Here is a 20240-nt window from a genome sequence, read left to right on the forward strand (position 1 = left end):
TGCGGCTGCCTCACTAACCTGCTTGTGATCAATGGGAATGAACTCGGCACTTCCAAAAAGCATTACTTTGACTTTGTGTAGGCTCACCAGCTTCTTAGGCAGCTTGTTTTAAAGGATCTGAGCTTTGCTTTCTACGTAGGTCTCTTGTGGACCTTGTGCAGTGTGGGATCACAAAGATGGGGAATCAGCTGGGCAAGGAAAAAGCGGTTTCCCTTTCCCTGGGCTTCTTGGAACAATTTTTAACCTTGTGACTTTTATTAATGAATTCTATTGTCATGCAAGAAGACAGGGAGGGGGTAGAATGATCTCATCTGAGGCATCTCTTTCCAAATTCTTCATCCTCTGGGCAAATTGAAGCAAAACAAACCATGAGAGCAGAGCTTTGCATAATAATGTAAGCCAGGAAGTTCAGAAGAGAGAGCTCTTAAGAAATGTACCTGGTCTCTTCCAGGTTTGCCTTGGTGCTGGTATGTGTTTGGTTGGGTGGCTTTCTCCACCTGCCTGAGAGGAACCTATGTGGGCACCACAATGCCAGTTCCTCTGCATCTGTTCAGAGTATGTGTTGGGGATTGACCAGAACGTTGGTTGGATCTGGAACTGATGGACATCCCCGGTGCTGGAGGACCTTGGCATGGTGTGTCCCACTCTGGCTTTCCTACCTGCTGGCCATGTTACTGCCATGTTTTGCTGCTGGTCCCTGCCCTCCGTGGTGTCAGCGGGAAGCTGTGCACAAGGCACTGGCACGGATGCACCCCGACAAGCCCTGTGTAAGGAGTTGCTTTGATGCAATCAAGCAACTTGTCAGGGTTATGTCTGTGGAAATATCAATCGATCTGGGGTCAGTTTGGTGTCACACATATGCACGTGACTGTCGGGCTCCTCTCTGAGCACAGAGGCAGAAGCATTACAGGCTCCTTTGTTCTGGAGATCAAACAGGCCTGAACCAGAGCATCCAGAGACTGGTTGGTATTTAATGTGTCTATGTTTGTAGTGTCCCCATGTTACAGCCCTGGGGCACGCCATCCTCGGTGTATTCCCCTGCCCAGAACCACATCTGCAGGAACGGACCCAGAAGGAAGAATTCCCCAGTAAAATGGGAAATATCAGGAAGTTTAATGGCTCCTTTATTAGGAAGTTCCTCCCCTGAGCCTCCTGGCTGTGTTATCTGAGTAAGGACCTGCAGCTGGGCTGGTTCTGAGTTTACAAACACCTTGGGGTCACTGTGGTGGTGTGAGGGGACCTGGGGGGTGCTCCCTGTCCTGGTGTTCTTTGGGTGAGGGAAAAGCAGAATTTTGCCCTGATGTCTGGCCTTTGCAGACCTGTTACTCCTCCATTTCTGGTGGCTCTCCAGAGCTACCCTACACAGACAAGGGCAGTGAGGCTGGGAGGGGGAAACGTGTCCTTCACTCCCAGGAGTGGGACCAGCAACTTTGCCCTCCTGCCACCTCCTTGGGCACGGGGTGACTTGTCTTGGCTTTGAAGCAGTTCTTAAAAGACAAAGATGTGGGAAGGCCAGTATGAATCACAACAGGCTTAAATGACCCTGCAACAGTGGATCCTGCTGAAGGAGAACCACTAGGCTGGTGATGCCAGGTCCCCCAGGGTGGTGGAGCCTATGCCTCACTGGCCTGTGTCATTTGCAGGGGTCTTTTGGCTCAGCTGGAGCAGGGAGGGATTTGTAACCTAAAATACTGTTGCAGCACCAACTAGTAAGCTGCAACAAGGCTTTTTACCATTGGTCAGATTCTACTGTCTGTGCTGTTTCTCATTCCTCCAGAGGTCAGGCCACACTACTCCTCCTCAGTGCTATTTAACTACTTAACAGGAACGAGCTACAACTGCACATTGTCCATGTCAGTCAACCCACTGCCTTCGCGGCAAGGCCACAGCTGTGTATTATCGATGCTAATCAACCCTCTGCCTTCATTCCTCTACAAACACTGGAGCAGGGTGGAAATCCCCACCATCTGTGCAGCAGGGCTACCTGTAGCTCCCAGCAGCATCCCACTGAGTGCGGGGGGAGGGTTCTCAGCCATTGATCCGTTTTCCCAGAGGGGAATTGGTGACAGATGTGATGCAATCCTGTGATCCTCTGTAGCACATCAATGAGGCAGAGGCAGGTTTTCCCTATTTCCATGTTTTCCAAAGCACCGTGATGTCTCTTGTCTGCCTGATGTGCTGAGATCTGCTGGTGTAGCGCGCTCTCCAGGGCTTCTTGGAGCAGCCCTATCTCCGCCGCTCTCACGCGGTGGTTCATGCCATGTGGTTCTGTAATTGCTGCTGGAGGTTTGGTGGAGAGATGCCCAGACTGGGGATTGCTTTTTAGATGATGACTTGTCAGATTTAAAAAGCTTTGATGCATGTGCCGTTAGGGTTGTTAATGAGCTTTTCTCTTAGAACAAAGGATCATGCTCTCCGCTCCTTCTTCCAAAATATTTGGTACGATGGTCACAAACGTAACAAACTTTAAAATAATACACAAAAATTGTGTGGTAACTTGAGGTAGAAAGTTCTGGAGGACGTAACTTTTCTGCGCTGGGATGGGTCATTTTGATTATTCTGGACTGAGAAAAATGTCAGTTGTACAGATCTTATCTACCGAGGAGCCAGAGAAATAGAGGAAGGAAATGGAAGTTGAGGTAATTGAAAAGGCTGGAGATGGAGTTGTGGTAAGGGGAATACCCTAAACATGTATTAGAAACCTGAAACTCGCCTCTGCTTTGAGCAGCATGTCGCTTCTCCTTCAGCTGTCCTGGGCAATTAATTTTGCACAATCAACCTCTTCCCTTCGTTCCTCCCCTTATCTATGGGGTTGAACTGTGGGAGACCCCTGAGAGCAGCTCCAGCCCTGCAGCTTTTACCCCAGTTTCTCCTTCTGGAGCTGCAGAAGAGGGTGGGTGAATACTTTGCTTCTGGCTTTCCATGGAAAATAAATGTGAGACACTGAAATAATAGACCAGAGGCAGCCATCATGTGAGACAGATCTCTCCTGTGTTGCACAACTGGCAAGACTTCAGCTAAAAAATATTTCCTTGCTGCTGTCATGCTTGCTAACATGTGATGTGTCAATAAGTGAGTGTCCTGAGAGACTGGCCTGTAGTGTGCCAGCATCTGACTATGCCTTACAGAAGAAAAACATGCTATGGAGGGAAACGTTCAGTGTCAGAGGAACTAGTGGGAGTTGTCAGAGAGCCCCAGTTAAGGCAAATGGAGTCAGAAAAAAAATCTGTGTCCTTGGCAAGAACTGGACTTTGGTATGAAAAGATCAGTTGAGAACAAGAAAAGATCTGTTGAGAATAACTAGAATTTGTTTGGATAAATATGTCAAAGTCATCTTTTGTGCTGGGCAGGCAAGACAAGCTATGCTCTAATGAGGAAGCCTTTGGTTGCAAACCAAAAAATCCGCACATACTGAGTTATATGGCTGTTGATTTTGCACAAGTGGTCTATCATAAGCCACTAAACCATCAGGGCATAGACTTGTGAAGAGCTAAAGCTCAGACCTCTTGGGCATCTTGGCCTCCGAGTCAGGCAGTGGCTCCTCTGGGGTGCAGCTCTACGTCTTCTGCTACATGATCCTTTTTGCCTCATGCCAATGGGCTTTGGACAGCGGCACCCTGAGCAGAGTAGGTTACTGCTGGTCAAAGGGGTCCCATGGGAGCCCCACTGCCCAGCATCAGCCTGGATCTTCTCTCCTATTTGGATACCAGAAAGACATCCCACAGCAAGCGTAGGGTCCCTTGCTGGCAGAATGCAAACTGTAGGACTAGTACTTTGGGGTGCACTAGCTACAGCCTTTTTTTGCCTGTAGGTAGCCCCTGAAGGAAGGATGGGGTGATTTACTTGGTGTTTAGCCTCGAGTAGGACAAAGATCATCTTACTGCAAGATAGACGTCATCCTGCAGGTTTTACACTGCAGCTCAGCCTGAAGTAGTTTGTGCTCTCAAATGTCTAGTGCTCAGACAGATTATGTCAATAAAAATCTTGTTTAAATATTTCCTCTGAATGATTAGAAAAACTCAGCAGTCCCATTGTCTGAATTTGGTTATCTTTCCAAATGAAATGCATCCTTATGCAGCTCCTGAATGTGACTCTTCAACCAGACTCAAAATGCAATCAAACAAGTCATGGGGAATGCAGTGTCATTTTACTGAATTGAATACCTTTAGTTTTAATTGCAGGGAGAATGGCTTTATCAATGTTGTATACAAAATCAAGCTCTTCTGATGTTTGTTTCCTTTTACCATGAGAAAGTTGGACTCGGAGGTGATTTCCCATTGTGGCAGGTGTGTGTTGAGTGGCTCATGTATACACCAGCTCTTGGGAGCCTGGGCTAAAAACAAAAGGTCTAAACGCCTTTTTTTTTTTTTTTTTATCCCTTCCCCTGCACTTAATCAAAGCAGAAGGATGTAGAAGAAAGTGTTCCGTAGGGATTTTTACTGCCTCTGTGAGTCAAAAATCTCAATAGTTGGCATAAGCCAGCTGCTACTGACCAGGAAATGTGCTCCTCTCATTGCTTGCTCCCTTGTAAACGATTTCTTTAGATTTGTAGCAACAATAAAAAAAAAAAAAAGTAGCTTTCCTGTCATCTGTACAAGAACGTTTTTGAACGTAAATATTGACCTTCTATGTAAGAAGCATGAACAAATATTACTAAACGCGACATGACACATCTGATGACGTGAAGCATCCTTATCCCATTGTCTTGAAACATGATGGGAGAAGCAGAATCCTTAAATCTTACAAACTTCTATTTAGATGATATTTCAAATAATTTTGCTGACAAGTTGATGATTAAAGAGGCAATGGATTCCCCTCACCATGTGGAAGTTGACATTGTGGAAGCTTCCTGAGGTCTCTTTGGGCAGCGTTGCATTTGGTTCGCATGACATGTGCTAGCTGGGAACCCACCTCACTTTGGATGTTCTCTGGTGTATACCTGGTCCAAGAGCTGAGGGTGGTCTGTGTCCGTCAGCAGTGTCTGAATAAGCAACTGTGCTGTTTAGGGTTGGGGAATGACATGCTGGTGGCATGTGCGAGTGAGTGGTTCAGGTGAAGTTGCTTAAAGAATAGCTATCAAAGGTATGAGTGGAATAGTTTTAATAAGAGTTTGTGGGAGTGCAACTTCACAAAGTTCGATGGCAAAGTTCACTCTATTAGTTATGATATGGATAGAACACACAAAGAAAAATCACATTAAAAATCAATTTAGAATTAAGCCAAAATGATTTCTGCAGGGATCAAAGATGCAAGGGGTAAGGGAGACCCTACCATTGAGTCCTGAGGTTTAGAGAGGGACCCCCTTGCTTTCTAAACTCTTTGATAGTGTTTAGGCATGGCTAGATCCAATCTTAGTCTCAGACTTGGTCAATGATTTATGGCTAATGGAAAAGATAGAAAGAGTAGGACAAAAAAATAGACCCTTCTGTTGAGTCCTAAGGTTCAGAATGGACCCCCTTGCTTTCTAAGCTCTTTGGAGTTTAGGTGTGGCTAGATCCAATCCTAGTCTGACTTGGACAATGGTTTATGTCTAAAGGAATATAAGGGGTAAGGGAAATAATTCTGTTGGTCCACTCTGAACCTAGTGACTCCCTTGCTTTCTAAACTCTTTGATAGTGTTTAGGAGCAGCTACATCCAATCCTAGCCTTGGGCTTGGACAACAGGTTGTATCTAAGGTACAGAGAGTGAAGGTTTATTCACAGTTCATGGTTGATCACAAAATTGTAACAGCACTTCATCATCAATTAATTTAACATTGGCAAAATGATTCAATAGGAGTTACTTCAATTATAACAGGTTTATTTACAGATCTGAAATTATAACATTTATACTGTATTTTGGTGATGAGGTATCTAAATCAATTTGCACATGCGCACAAAACCAAAGGGTTAGGGGTACAGAGATCCATGTATGAGGGTATACCTCTTAAAAGCTCCCCTCAGCTTCAGTGAAGTAGTCACATCCAGTGCCTTTGCATTTCCCAATGAGCACAGGGATGAGCTTCAAGAAGCTGGGGTATCAGCTTTTGGCGATGGTCACCCTTGTTTAGCAGACTTGGGACTTTGTGAGCTCTGAGCAACATCCCACTTAGGGGGAGATGCTGGCTGCAGCCTGCTGGGGTCCAGCAGATTCAAAGGGTCTCACTTGGACAGCTCTTCATAGGATCAGAGGTGACTGGCTTTAGTTAGCCGTAAAGTTCCATCCTGGCGTTATCGGAGTTGGTCGCTTTTCAATGAAAATGATGCTGTTCCACTTGGGCTATGGTTTGGGCCAGGAGCGTCCCCAGGCTGTCAGAGGATGACTGACTATTGTTTTCCATTTCTGCCAGGAAACAGGAACTCCGGTTCAGGCAGTGCCGCTCCCCACTTTAGTCATGCTAGAGCTGTTGGTACGATCAAGGGGTGCTTAACTGCCCAACTCATTACTCAAATGCCAAGACCTAACAGGAATTCCTGAGGTCATGGAGTGGCCCAGAGAAGGGGGCAAGATGCACCACCACATGGCAGCTCTGTAAGAGCTGTGTGTTGTAAGAGATCCCAAACTGAACATGGCAGTAAGCGAGTGGTTACTCCAGGAGGTGGGACCTCAGCTGGAGCACAGAGAGCTCGTGGAACAGAACAGCTTGAGGAAGATCTCCATGCTTGCTGGCAGGGGGTGGTGGCTGAGCACAGGCTGTTAACATTTTGTAGAAATAATATCTCAAGACCTCGCTGTTCAGGGAACTATCTTCCACATCAGATAAATAGCATGGTTTTTTTCTATAGATGAAAAAAAGTTTGTACCACCCAAGGCTAAAGGCTAGCTAGAAAGGAGCAAACTCACAAAACCAATAGATCTGGGGTCATACTCAATTTTTGAAGATGGAAAAACATGTTCCCTCCCTTCCTTGTGTGGTCTGCAGTGGCCAGGAACTGTGTTGGAATGATGGCTATTTTTTGAATGGTATTTCTTCTTGGGGAGTTTGTAGCTCATAAACCATGTTTGGGCTCTCCACTGCACCTCTCCATGGGAAGAATTCCTTGTGGTGCAGCCTCAGTAGAGAAGGGGAGCTAAAAAATACGGAAGAAATGAGATTTGGAGATCTGATAGAGCTGTTTTCCAGCTTCACTGCCTAAAGACAGCTCTTTGCTTGGAATGCAGCTGTAAGAGAGGATCTCCTGTTGGCACAGCTGCCTCAATTTTGAAACACTGGCGATCTGTTGTTGAGATTCCCATGTCTCAGACTGATGGTGCAGAGATCTGCTCTGATGCTTCAGAAACAGTGTTGGCATCTACATACCCATTGCAAGATTCTTTTGTACCATGAGCTGAAGCTGCTTCATAGCTGGAAGAGAGGCCTGAAGACCAGCTTCAGCCAGGAGGGAGCATAGGTGGCAAGCACAGCCCAGAGTGTACCAGAGAGGGAAACCCAGTGCTGCTAAGGGAATTTCTTCTTTGTTTTTCTGCCTTGGCTGAAGTAGTGGATCAATGAGCCCTGTCGCAGACAGTGTCTGCAAGGGAACAGTACAGGAGAGGATGTGCAAGTCCCTTGCAGTGTCATTCCCCACCTGACTCCCTATCTGCAACAGCCATCAGGGGGCTTGAGCTGCAGTGGGATTGACAGCTTCTCTCTCTTCAGTGTGCAGCAACTATAATAAAGTCACTAACTTGTGACTAAACACTCTTTTTAAGGAGAAGGAAAAAGGCTTAAAATTCTCCAAGTTCCTGGTACTGGTGCAATCTGTATAGCAGGGAGCAGGAAACACGCCCAACAGTGTCAAAAGGTCAGATGCCTATGCCATTAAACCTTGTACGTATTTATCCTCTGGAACATAGACATGAAAAGGGAAATGTTATCTGGTTCTTAATTTCTTGCTGGAATTTCTTGCAATGATGATAATCTTAGGGAAGTGTGAGAATTCCTTGCATCACTGGACTCCAAGGGTGAGATAGTCAAGTAAATAGTGCAAAATCCCTGGCCTTTCGTGCCAGAGCTGAAATAAATTCCGGTGAGAATGAAATCCACATCACAGATATATCACAAATAAACCCTATTCTTGTAAATGGCTAAATTAGGAGCAGTAGTATGAGACTACTGCAAAGTATGAGTCATAGAAGGAAAAGGTCCAGAGGATGAGGATGTAGCATGTCCCCAGGTGTTTCTTGCTAGCAGTGATTAAGGAAGTGGTGGTCTGTCCAGGGACCTCTAGAGAGATATCCCAGGGCAGAACAGGAGGCAACAGCCCCTCCCAAGCCCCATTTCCACCCACACCCCACCCCCCCTCTAAATGGCAGTACTACAACAGATAGGTCTTAAACCCTGGTCAGACTTGGTGGATCCAGAAGTTGTGGCTTGTTCATGGGAGGTTTTTTTGTCTTGGACACCTTCTGTGTTTTGCAATGCATTTTTCAATGTAATTAATTTAACTTTTTTCCTCTATACTGAGCTATCTCGGGGAGTAGGTAGTAGCATGCAAACAGCCTATTCCAGCCTTATGAGATCTTGCAAACTTTGCTGTCTGTGTTGCCAGTGATTGCCTTCTACTGCCCCTGCTTAACTCTGAAGGCTTTAATTCCCCCTGGCAGGTTTGGTTGGTGCTTCTGAGCAACACGCTTGGCCTGCTGGTAACGCACAGTAGGCACCTACTAAAAAGTAAGTGTCTAAAAACTCTCGATACGTGTGTTGAATTGCGTTGTGAGAAATCATTTAACTTCTTATTTTCACGTTGAGCTCCTGGGATGGTGGTTTTGGCTTGTGAGCTGTTTCCCAAGTTGGCCTGAGATGTCAGTAGTGTTGGGAGTAACTCAGGGACAGAAACTCAGGGCTGACAGGCGTAAAGCTCTCGTGTGTGGTGTTGGGATGGTTTCCCTGGCTTTGCTCCTTGGGGAGTGCTCCCTGCCCTTAAGGAGCAAACTGCTTCCCGCCGTAGTTTGTACCAAATGTGTCTGGGAAAGGTTTTGCCTGCAATATTTGTTGCCTTCCAGAATTTATTGTTGTCTGAGCAATATCTATATTTAAACTCCTCTGAAGGCGTATAGAGTACGGAGACAGTAGGTTTGACATTGATAATGTGCAGCTGTGACCTTGCTTTAACGATGGACAGCTATTATCCTGCAGCAAAAAAGCAAATAACTTTGAGGGAGTGCGAGAAGGAACCCGGAGGGAACAGACACAGAGGAGGAACGTGGTCTCACCTCTAGAAGATAAGGAGACAGCGTGAACAGCAGAGTCGCCTATGGTGAACAGTGGCTGGGCTCATGGGCAGTAGAGTTTGACCAATAATAAAGCTTTCAGCAGCACATGTACAGAGTATGAACTTATAAAAGCTGTAACTAACAGTAAAGGTCTTCGCTTCACTCTCCTTGCAAAGTCTGTGCCTCAGTCACCACAAAGGTGTATGAGCTGCCAAGGAGTGTGTCAGCCTTTGGGATACCAGCTGCGTTCTTCACTTCAGAGCAGCAATACAGCTGTTTGTGTTTGCATAAATAGACTTGTTCTGTAATCCCATCATTTTAGTTTTGAGAGAAATGTGCAAATCTGTGGAATCTGCATTCTATAGATGGAGACATAAATGTGAACATGTTGCTTCATTTCTAGAAAGGTGATGGAGTGGGCTATAGAGTACTTGTCAAGCACGCAGACCTAGAAGCAAGTTGTGGCACTTGATAAACATCTTGGGGGCAACTTTTTCAGGCTCCTCTCACAAGCCCAGAGGTGTTTGTGCTTTTACAGAGGGTAAACTGGAATATGGGAAGGATAGGTTACTCCAGCTTGTATTGTGTGACCACCTAGGTGCTGGGATGTGCTGTTTGGTGGTCTCGGCTTTTAAACTTGCAGGCTGTCCTGTAGTGTATATTTGCTTGTGTTCATATTTCGAGCCTACAAATTTTCCAGGCTGCCAGCATCCCACTGTCCAATAAATGTTCCCAAGGAAATTTATAGCTGTTATTTCTGCCCTCTGTTCTGTCTAAAGAGAACAAAACCAGAATGTGTGGCCAGTGCTGGTGTTGCTAAGCCTGGAGCGTAGTAGAGCTGTTGCTGCAATTCATCCTCCCAGATATGCTCTTTGCTGGAAAACAGATGCAGAAAACCTGACAGTAGCTTAAAGGTGGGTTTACTCTGCTTGAGCATTTTCTCTAGCAAAAGGAAAATCCCATCCCGCTGCTGCAGGCAGTGTAGCATTTACTTGGCTTTTGGCAGGGCAGGCTGATGTGCAGAGAAGCAGTAATTTCAGCCTGTAGAAGGTGAGTGAATCCTCTTGTGCTAGGGTTGAAAGGATTGCATCACTGTTTTCTCTATTTGTAAATCTGTTGTTGAGATCCAGTTTCCTATGGATACCAGAGGATGTGGGTTTAAAAAAAATAGTATGAAGTTGGGGTATTAGTCATTAGGAGCTGCCTTTTCCTGTGTCCTCATCCTGTCCCATGCTGTATAAGCCTCTGTTTTGGAGAACTGAAGCAATTCATTCATTCCTTTATTAGAAGAGTTCCTTCCCCTCACAGCCTGCTTGTGACTTACGCTGTAAGTGCTTCCAGTTATGGTCCAAAATGCATGAGTTTTTTCAGACAATGACAAATGATCTTTCAGCTGTTCTTGTGTGCCATCACCCTGTCAGCAGTTCTTGGGAGCTAGTGTAGCTCGTGGCGGCAAGGCATTTGTATTTAGATCCCTCCTTGTGCTAGTTGGCTGGGATTCGGCTTTATTTTGGCTGCATGTATCACGTCCAGTTGTGGGGCAGTGGTAAAGCGAAGAGAACAACACATGCACTTAATTAAACCTTGTCTATACAGTTCAGAATACAATAACTAGGTGGGGCGGGGGGGCAGGGGGGGCTGGTTGCAAATCTTCAGTAGTGAGTCTTCCCAGAAGTGCTCAAATAAGGTTATTGAGTCGTCATACACTACAAATAAAAGCAGAGACATGGAAGTCATGTGCTCCTGAGCAGGAGCAAGACTGGGCATGGAAGTGGCTTCCCTGAATTGAGTGAGCAGGGGCACAGCCTCTGGGATCACAGGGGGGAGAGTCTGGATGGCCGAGACACTTCCAGCTACGGTGGAGACACCTGATGGTGGTCCTGGGCACGAGGGGAGAGCTCACCTTCCCTGTGCCCAGGTGCTGTGGCAACAACCTACCTGTCAATGTCTGCTGCAGCCATCCCCTTGAAAACAAACTTGGGCGTTAGCTAAGTGCTTGTGTTGCAACAGAAAGCAAATGTTGGGAAGAAAAATGACCCAGGTGAGGGGAGGATAGAAACTTCAGTGGGTTTTTCTTGGAGACCTTCTTGTCCTACCAAGTTGGACCTGCCATGGGTTGATCTGTCTCCACTGCAGCACCTGGTTCTCTGTTGTTTGCAGTCCAGTGTGATCCTGCTGCTTGGCCATCAGGAAGGTTTGTTGTCCATTCTGTTTCTGGCCTTGGACTGTGGGTTTTTGCGATTTCTGTCTTTAGGGCGATGTGCTGGGGCTGATGTGCGTGTGTTGGGCTGATGGGCCCATGGTCACTGCTCAGGGTGGGTAGGCTGTCTGTCTATCTGCAAGTCCACCTGAATGCACGTGAAGAAACAGGATAGCTTCTTTGGACTCTGGGGCATAAATCCTGGCAGACTTGCTGGCCATGGGGCAAATCTGCAAGCAGGTGGTTCTTATCTTCAAAGATATTAAGCTCCCTCTAAATATAGCTATGTTTTAGGACAAGATGGTCAGGGAAACACTAAATTTCTCTAAAATTATTTTGAAGGAAGTTGTGTGTCTCCATTTACAGGCTGCTTGGAAGGTATAATTTTAGAAGTCTTAAGCACATACAAGACAAGGTGTATCATTTTGTGGTTAATAATGAAGTGAGAGTGCTGGCAGTAAAAGCATTGACTAGAAAATCAATATTTTGGCTGAGGAGCTGTTTTACAGCTCATATCTCTGGGATGCCACTGGGATGGTTAAGTTAAACCAAGGCTTTCTTGGGAGTGGAGGGAGGAAAATAATCCATTAAAACTTAAAATCTGTCTCACCAGTAAAGTACATATTTGAGGAACATCTACCAAGATGGTACCTTAAAGAAAACCTTAGGCAAAGGTAAGATATTCATCTATTAGTCAGAAACCCTGGGTACTGCATTAGCCATGCGGTGCAAATCCCTGGCTGGAGGGAGCGGGGGGAGGAAGCTGTGCACTTTGCCTGGCGATGGGATGCTGCCCGCTGCCAAAATGTGTGTAACTTTTCAGCATCCACTTGCAGAAGGCACAGTTTCCTCTGCCTGCCTTCTGGGTCACATTCCACTTATTTCTGGTGAATGAAGCAATCTTTTGGCCTGAAGAGGGGGTCAGGAAGAAAGTAAGTACAAGAGCCTGAACCAAAGCACCTGGGAATTTTGGGAAGAAGGTGGCAGTCTGGCCTAAAGCTCAGAGTAAGCAGGGGAAAGTAGTCTTAAGAAGGTACTGGAGAGTGACATCAATTCAGCTTTGTGCATGTGGTTGTCACATGGCGTCTCAACGAGGGCCAGCGTGCCTGTCAGAAAAAGACAGGGGAATGGTGGTGTTTGTTTGTTGTTGTTGTTTTGGGTTGGGTTTTTTTTCTTTTTGAAAAGGAAACTGTTCTAATTTAATGCCCTGAGACTGGAGCATGTGTAAAGGTAGACAAACGACCTGGTGTTGGAGTATTTTTCTAATACAGAAGCTGCAGTCCTGAACTATGATTGTAAGAGCAAACCAAATCAATCCACAGGTTTACTGAAGGGGCAGTGGTCGTTTTGCAGCACTGTGATTAAACTGAAGGCTGATTGTTTATGTATGACATCTGCTAAATAAAACCCTGAAATTGTGTCTCCCTAGGCTCATCGTCCACCTCTTCAATTACCAGGGGTCAGTGAAGACCAAGCACATAAATCTTTTCTAGGAACACTGCTTTCTTTTCAGAGCACAATTTGCAAATGCAACCAACTTGCCTTGACCTTTCAATCTGTGACGTGATGAAAATGGGGACAAAGTGTAAACAAACAAACACTGGCTTGAACAAAAGAGTGGGCTGTGAACTGGGAGGAGGAATTATGGCTCTATGGAGCTATTCAGGCATATAATGAAAAGGGAAAGGATGGATTCAGGCACTCTCCAGGTCACTTTGCTCACTTTGCTCCTTTAACCTTGTACTGGACTCGCTGATAGTTAAAATTAACTGTGATTTGTCTCCTTGCCACTCCAAAAAAATGGAGAGAAAGCAAGCAGCAGACTTAATCCTCATCTGTACCCTGTGTTTACTGGCCATTAAGTTTTCCTCCCCCCATTCCCATGGTGTCAGCAGCAGCAGAATTTACCATATAATTGCTCATTTTATCGGCATGCCAAACTGCAACTTGCCACCATTATGCAAGAAGTAATAGTGATTTTAAAAACAAGCAAAACCCCAAACAAAAAAACACCACAAAGCCAATAAAAACTCCATAATCACCTAAATCTGCTAATGAAACTGGAGCCTTTTCCCATCTGAGAGCAGGCAGATCTCGAAACTGTCCTCAGCTGGGTTTTTCCCCAGCTCCTGGGCAAGGGGAAAGGCTGGTAAGGAAAGAAAGGACCAGCTGCAATGAGAAGCAACAAATGAGGAGGAAAGGTGCTGTGCTGGAGTGTTGAGGATAATTTGGCACATTTCCTAGCTCTCCAGACTTGCTCTTCACAGGGAGGGATCCAAGCAGTGGCAGCTGAGTTGCTGAGCTGGTCTCAGCAGGAAGGCACATGGTGAGTGTTTGAAATGTGGGAAGCGGTGCCTCCTAAGCCTGTTAAACAGGGAGCAGTGCAGTTGTTTTGCTTTCATCTGCTTCCTGGCAGTTAGAGGATCTCCATGAATGCAAAAGGACCATCTTCTTTGGGAAAAAAAATGTAGGAGGGTGGAAGATGTGCTGACTTCTGCTCATTTTCTAAATGCCTGGTGTCATTAAGGAAAGGCTAAGAGGAGAGTGTGACTGCAGATGTTTAAACTCCCTCTTTTAATGCGCGTGTCAGTAGAGACATACACCTCTCCTGGTTATGTGTGAGGAGTGCTAAACACAGGTGTGTTAGAGCAGGATTGGTTTCCTTGGGGGAAAGCTGAGATCTTCTCTTGCATTCATGTCAGGACTCCAATGGTAAAAGAGGGAAGTGGGCTGATGTGGCACCCAGAAATGATGAAGAGGTTGGTGTGATTGCTGACGAGAAGGTCATATTGGCCATATGGCAGGAACATCAAACTCAGTGTTCACTCTATAGTTAAAGGAAGGGAGACACAGGGAAGGGTTGTCAGATGGAATTTTATCAACAAGGCTTAATGGTTAATATTAATATTTTTAAAATTTTGCCTTTATTCATCTTTTCAATTCTGATTTCACCATAATTACTCACCTGAGCAAAGGGTAAGCCTGAATATTATCCTTGATCTTACAAACAGGATGATGAGGCTGGAGAAGCGTGTGAGCTCCTGCTTCACAAACACTGATGTTCCTTCCATCTATTTTCTCTTTTTTTAGTATGTGAAAAGCTGTGCTTTCTGGTGTATCTAAAAATCTGTACTGAAGAAAAAGTAACTTGTGAGGTTTGGGTCATGGTCTCAGACATCTGGTTTTCCAGGAGAAAAGATATTTCTTTGTCCTGTTTAACAGTGAAGGAAAAAAGAATAGTTAGGGTCACCATGGTGTTTTTTTCAGGGAGATATCAAAGTAAACAGACCAAATCCTGGTTTTTAATTGCAGCTTCACTTTTATAGTCCTTGGTCTCTGTTATTAAAGGGCAAATTGAGATAACTAGCTTTGGTATTAAGCAATGTTAATTCTGCTAAATTATTTTAATTTCCTTTTACAGAAGGCTTTGGATCGTCCTTTAATATATTAATTGGCTGTGGCTGAACTGCTTTGTCTATACTGGTGTTGGTTGTGTGTCTGCAAAGCCAGAAATGTTTTAGATCTCTGCTCCCTTATATTCTCATCTCTGAGATTCTGTTGTCTATTAATTGTGCTATAGCTGTCTCCAGTCAAAACCAGACCCCTTGGACACTCAGGGTGCATGGATACTTGGAAAAAAAAAAAAAAAAAAAGTGTTTTGTTGCCTTAAAGGTTCATAACTGCAGTTATGGTTCCTGTTTGGGCCCCGTGGAGGGCTCAGTGCTGTTCTAGGAAATTATCTGCCTTTTATAGGAATCTTGGTTACGGGTATTGCAGAGGCTTTGAGGCATTGCCATGAACAGAGGAGTTGCGAACTTTTATTTCTTGCAATAGAAGAGTTTGTTTTGACAGTGAAACAAAGAAGAAGCTCAATTAGCATGTGAGTTTGGCATGTAGGGAGAGCAGCTTTTATGCAGACTTCAAAGTAACTCTCCCATTACTTCTCTTAAACAAAAAGATTGCAACAGGAGCTTTCCAATACTAGGGAATGCCACAAAGGTGATGGCATCATTCTACATTGAACTCTATTGCTAATAAGAGTATGATTTGAGGGAGGGGGGGTGGGGGTGGAAAGGTGACTAATGTAAATGTTTCCCAGGCTGCCAGTAGCCTCTGCAGTTTCTCTGAGGCTCTTGGTGGAAGAGACCTCGCACAGGTGGGTGAGGGTGATTTGGCAGCATCTCTGCATGGCTGCACACGTGCAGGTTCCTGGCAGCAGTGGGTGCTCAGCATTGCCATGCCACGCCACAGCCTGGCACACAAATCCTCGATTGGTCCTTGTTGCTGTGTGATGTTCAGGATCACTTTAATTTGCACCTTCCAGAAGCTTTCTATGTTAGGTAATTTTGTCAAAGAAAGTTTGACAGCATCAAGATGAAGCCCTGTTGAGTCATCTGGTACCCTGCAGTCTTCTGGAGTGGGAGTCATCACACCATTTCCGTGCTTGTTCACTGCATCTTGCATCCAAAGTCACAATGCTGGGGAAATGCTTATGTCCTGGCAGTGGGGTCCTGCTCAGCTGGTGTGTAGCTTCCTGCATGGCCTGCTAGCCTGGGAACTAAAGAGGCTGAGGTTTTATGTGGCATCCAGAACCATAACTGGCTTGAGGTGATCCCTGTGCTGTGTGACCTCACGCAGCGATGAAGAGTAGCTCCTCTAGTAGAGGAGGTTCTCCTTTACAGTTGCAGCGTGCATCTCTCTTTACTGACCTTCACCTTGAAGTCAAAGAAGTAAAAGATCAGAATTATGGCTACAATCCATCTATCTGTGGGGCTAGGATGCTAATCTGTCCTCATTCTTGCCCTTGGTCAATCTTCTGCTTCAAGGGCAGTGCCCCTGAGGTAGGGGACTGCCTCACAAGATATCTGCAGGGAGCTTAGCACGAGGGGGTCTCTGAGTGCAGGTGTTGCATAAACACTGAACAATGCAGCATCTGCGGGGTACAGAACTGGAGGGGTGGAAATCGCTAATATGGTGATACGGAAACCTCGGGGAACTGCATCTGGTGAATCTTTGCTTGGTTGTCCACTGGGTGAAGAATCAAGTTTCTTTTCAAAACAGTGGACTTACGTCAGGGATGAATTCTGTCCTTTTAATAACGATTTTAAAGATATTAAAGTATATTTTTAAAGTATATAAAGTATATTAACTAAAATTAATAGCTGTCTGAAGTTCACAGTATGGTTCTTAGTGTTAAAGGAAAAATTTAGGCAGCCGTGGATACCGCTAGGTTTGCTTTAATCACCACTCAGAGCTGGGCCACCACCTCAGTGAGTGGCAGAGAACAAAGGGATGCAGCACAGCTTATATACACTTACCAAATCATTAGTCAATGTCCAAAGTTTTTAGAAGCTTCCTTTGGTCCTGTCAGTTCTGCGAATCCATCACCTGACTGTCCCAGTTGATTCACCTGTTCAGTTCCAGTCTGCCTCTGTTCCAGGCTCCTCGGATTGTGATCTTCTTTCTGCCAGCTTTAACTCACACACTCCAAGTGCGCTTAGTCTTTGAACAAGCAGTTCCTATTCACATATACTAATTTTTCTAAAAACACCTGTGTTTCTGAGAGCACCTGTCTGTACAGTTGATCATCTGTTGTTTCTCTGTTCTCCCATTGACTAGCTGGACCGGGTGTTAAACCAGCCTTGGATCAGGGCTGTACAAGGGCCGAGGCCTGGTTATGCCAGTTAGCGGCTTCAGCACTTTAAATTTCTGAATTCAAAATACATTTTCTTTAACACTTAGACTAACCAACCAAACCTCTTTCTATATATTAGCAGTATTCCAGCTAGTTTTGTTGGTTTCTGTTGCAGGAAGTCACCAGTGGCAAGAGATACCAGACTGCTGTTTCACAACAGCCATTCCTCCCAACAAAGTGTACTGCTCTGTTTTGTAAGGCAGCTTTGCCAGAAAAAGCCTTATCTTTCCTTGCATTAACAGCTTTGTACGACGGTACTTGACTGGTAAATTACTTAGTAGTAAAAATAGTTTATGACATTACATCGGTTGTCATAACAATTCTCATTTTTATGTTTCAGCCATAAATTACATCGCATGCTATTGTCTTGATGTATGAGATTAGCAGGAAAGTCCCTTGCAAACATGAAAGTGCAAGTTTTGTATGTAAATAAGATTTGGAAACCAAAACCAGTGGCAAACACACTAAGATCAATGATAAATGGGACTAATGGCTGATTAATTAATACTGAGACATGGAATACATCCCTGGGCTTTATCACTCTCTTAATTTTCCAGAGTATAAAATAACATATATGTAAAAAACCAGGTAATAGTTCTCTGAAGTGAAAAGGAATAGAAGCCCAGAATATTATTTGTAGTCATGCATATGTCTAAGAAAAACCTCTAGGTTCTTCTGTGTTCGTAGTATTTGATTTTCATCTCATGTCTTCTGGTTCATTTCTTACGTTGAGTTTCTGGGTAAAGTTCTGGCTAAAGTTAATATTAATATTCTGAGCTGGTATTTCTGGATTAAAGGAAAGGGGTTTTGTGGTGTCAGGGTGGATCAGAGTAGAAGATTCTTTGGCCATAGGAGAAAGTTCAAGTTGGAGATTATCTCTCTTGGAAGTGAAAATTAAGCCTCATTCAGGAGTAGTTTCTAGGATTACTGCAGTATAAATACAGTCCAATAAAGACCCTGCTGGCAGTAAAACAGAATACAGCTGTCTGTCCTGAATCCATCGGGTTAGTTGTCTGGAAGTTGGTTGGGCTTTGAATACAACAGCATGTAAGGAATTTGAAAATTTTGCCTTAAACAGAAATTGGTGCATATGCAGGAGTAGGCTGATGGTCAGCTGTCACAAGTATTCAAGAGGTTTTACAAATGGTTTAGCCAACACATGGAATGTTCTTTGTGATCTTATTTCCAGAACATCTCTTGTCATGTAGTGCAAGGCAAGAAGGTTCTGCTGCCCACAAAGAAAAATAAATACCTAATACATATTTCTAGGTGAATAAGAGAAGGGGAAATTCCTCACTAAAGAAATAAATAGTACTACTTTTCTATTTATCAGGTACTTAATTTATAGTTAAAGGACATAGTGCAAGCTGTATCTACACAGGCTAAAATAAACTTCTTATCAGCGGTTCTTGGATACTGACATCCTTTCCCTGTTCCTGGGAATTTCAGGTTAGACAGTAGATGCTTCCTCTGGATTTCTGTTCCATGCTTGTAGAAAGTAGTCATTTGAGTAACTGGGTATCCCTCACAGAGAACACACTGAAAATGAAAATCTGCATGAAAACAGGGCCAGGGGAACTCAATACTGTGACCCGTAGGGAGAGGTTAGTCTGAAGCACTTCTTGTAAGGCTGGGGATTACCGAATTTTTGTACTCGGAAACTAACTTATATGAAAAATGAATCAAGGCAAAAAAAAAACATTATTCTTGGAATATTGATGTATTTTACACTAGAACTTCTGTTTAGATGGGCTGGATTTGAGTGAAGAATTTAGTCCTGTCATCAATTCCTGAGGTCATTCAATCCTTCAGAGGCCAAAAAAACCCTGGTGTGCATCTGTGTTGCTATGTTCCTTAGCTACAACTTGTTCCCTTGTGCTATTTGCATTACACACTAAAACATGTTAGAACAGTGCTGGCCAACTATTTTTCTCAGTGGCCCATTTGGCAAATATGTGGAAATAACCATTAGTTTCAGTTAAAAAAATAAAGTGCAAGTGCTACACAGCTGAGGCATGCTGAGGGATTGTTCTTGCTTGGAGCAGCCAAAGGACTGAGAAAGCTCTGAAGCTCCACCCACCATTGCACATGCACTTACCTTCCAGTTTCCATATCTGAGACAAGCAGCAGAGTGTAATAGTGCACATGGCTGCAGACTTGTTCTTGAGATGTAAGGGGTTTCAGCTCAGAAGTAGGGAGCTGCAGTGCATTTTGGTTTTCCTTGTTTCTGCTTGCAGCCTGGAAACAGGATCAGTAGATGATACAGCAGCGAAAAAGGGCAGGTATAGATTCATGGGGGCGCAAAAGGACCATTGGCTCCTCATGGAGGTGCTGCGTGCTGCAGGATGTGGGACTGAGGCTGTGTGGCAACAGCAGCAGCTGAAACTCACGTCACTGTCATAGCTCTCCCTGTGCCAGGTAGGGATGCTGAGTCAGCAAGGTGCTGCCAGCTGCTTTCTCCCTTATATACGAGTCAAAGTACAGCTGGTGCCGTGCACTCAGGGCTTCTTTTGGTTTCTTTGTGAAGTGATTGACTTGAAGGCTGCCCTGTACCTGCTTATCTTCTATAATGGCAAGTTATTTTTTAACGAGGAATTCCAGGTCATTTCAGGCGGCAGGAAAATACATGTGATACATCATAGTCAGCTGGGGGTGAGATGAGCAACTCGACCTTGCCAGCAGCACCCAGTGCATGTTAGAAGCTGTCTGCTGCCAGGGGCCTTAAGAGAGCTCTAACCATACCCCCGATAGGTGTTTTTGTAATCCCACCATGGTAAGTTCTGGATTCTTGTATAGATGTGCTTTGAGCAAAGAAGATGCTTAGCCCCGTTTTGGAGGGGCAAAGAGGGGATTACGCTGTCTCTCACGGCCAGGCCAGGAGCAGTGGGGGGTATTGCTGAGCAGCTCCTGCCACTGCCTTGCAGTGAGCCTTGCACCAGCCGCTTTCTGACTATGGGTCTTACTTTTTTGGGAATTATTTTAACAGGAAGTGTTTCTGAGTAAGTGTAGAAATTAAAGCCCTTTTCTGCATTTCTGTGTTAGAAAGAACAAAGAAGCAATGGTTTGATTGTTCCTCACGAAAATGTAATTAAAAACATTTCCTCTTTCTGTCCAGGTCTGTTTGGGAGCAAAGAGATCCTCCGTGCAGCTATCTCTTAGCAGCAGGTTGC

The 20240-nt window shown here is 44.7% G+C and overlaps 2 protein-coding genes across 3 annotated transcripts in view; one reads left to right on the plus strand and one right to left on the minus strand.

Moving 5' to 3' along the window:
• Nucleotides 1-20240, plus strand: part of LOC129783537 (crossover junction endonuclease EME1-like) — a 178276-nt gene that overhangs the window by 15726 nt on the left and 142310 nt on the right. The gene's annotated exons all lie outside the window — the stretch shown is intronic.
• LOC129783555 (39S ribosomal protein L27, mitochondrial-like) overlaps nt 1-20240 on the minus strand; it is a 32995-nt gene that overhangs the window by 12194 nt on the left and 561 nt on the right. The window contains exon 2 of the mRNA XM_055793511.1: nt 19169-19308. Coding sequence (XP_055649486.1) covers nt 19169-19308 — 140 coding nt within the window. The remainder of the gene's footprint in view (nt 1-19168; nt 19309-20240) is intronic.

This window comes from Falco peregrinus, unplaced genomic scaffold, assembly GCF_023634155.1.
Source record: "Falco peregrinus isolate bFalPer1 unplaced genomic scaffold, bFalPer1.pri scaffold_51, whole genome shotgun sequence".
Classification (NCBI taxonomy): Eukaryota; Metazoa; Chordata; class Aves; order Falconiformes; family Falconidae; genus Falco; species Falco peregrinus.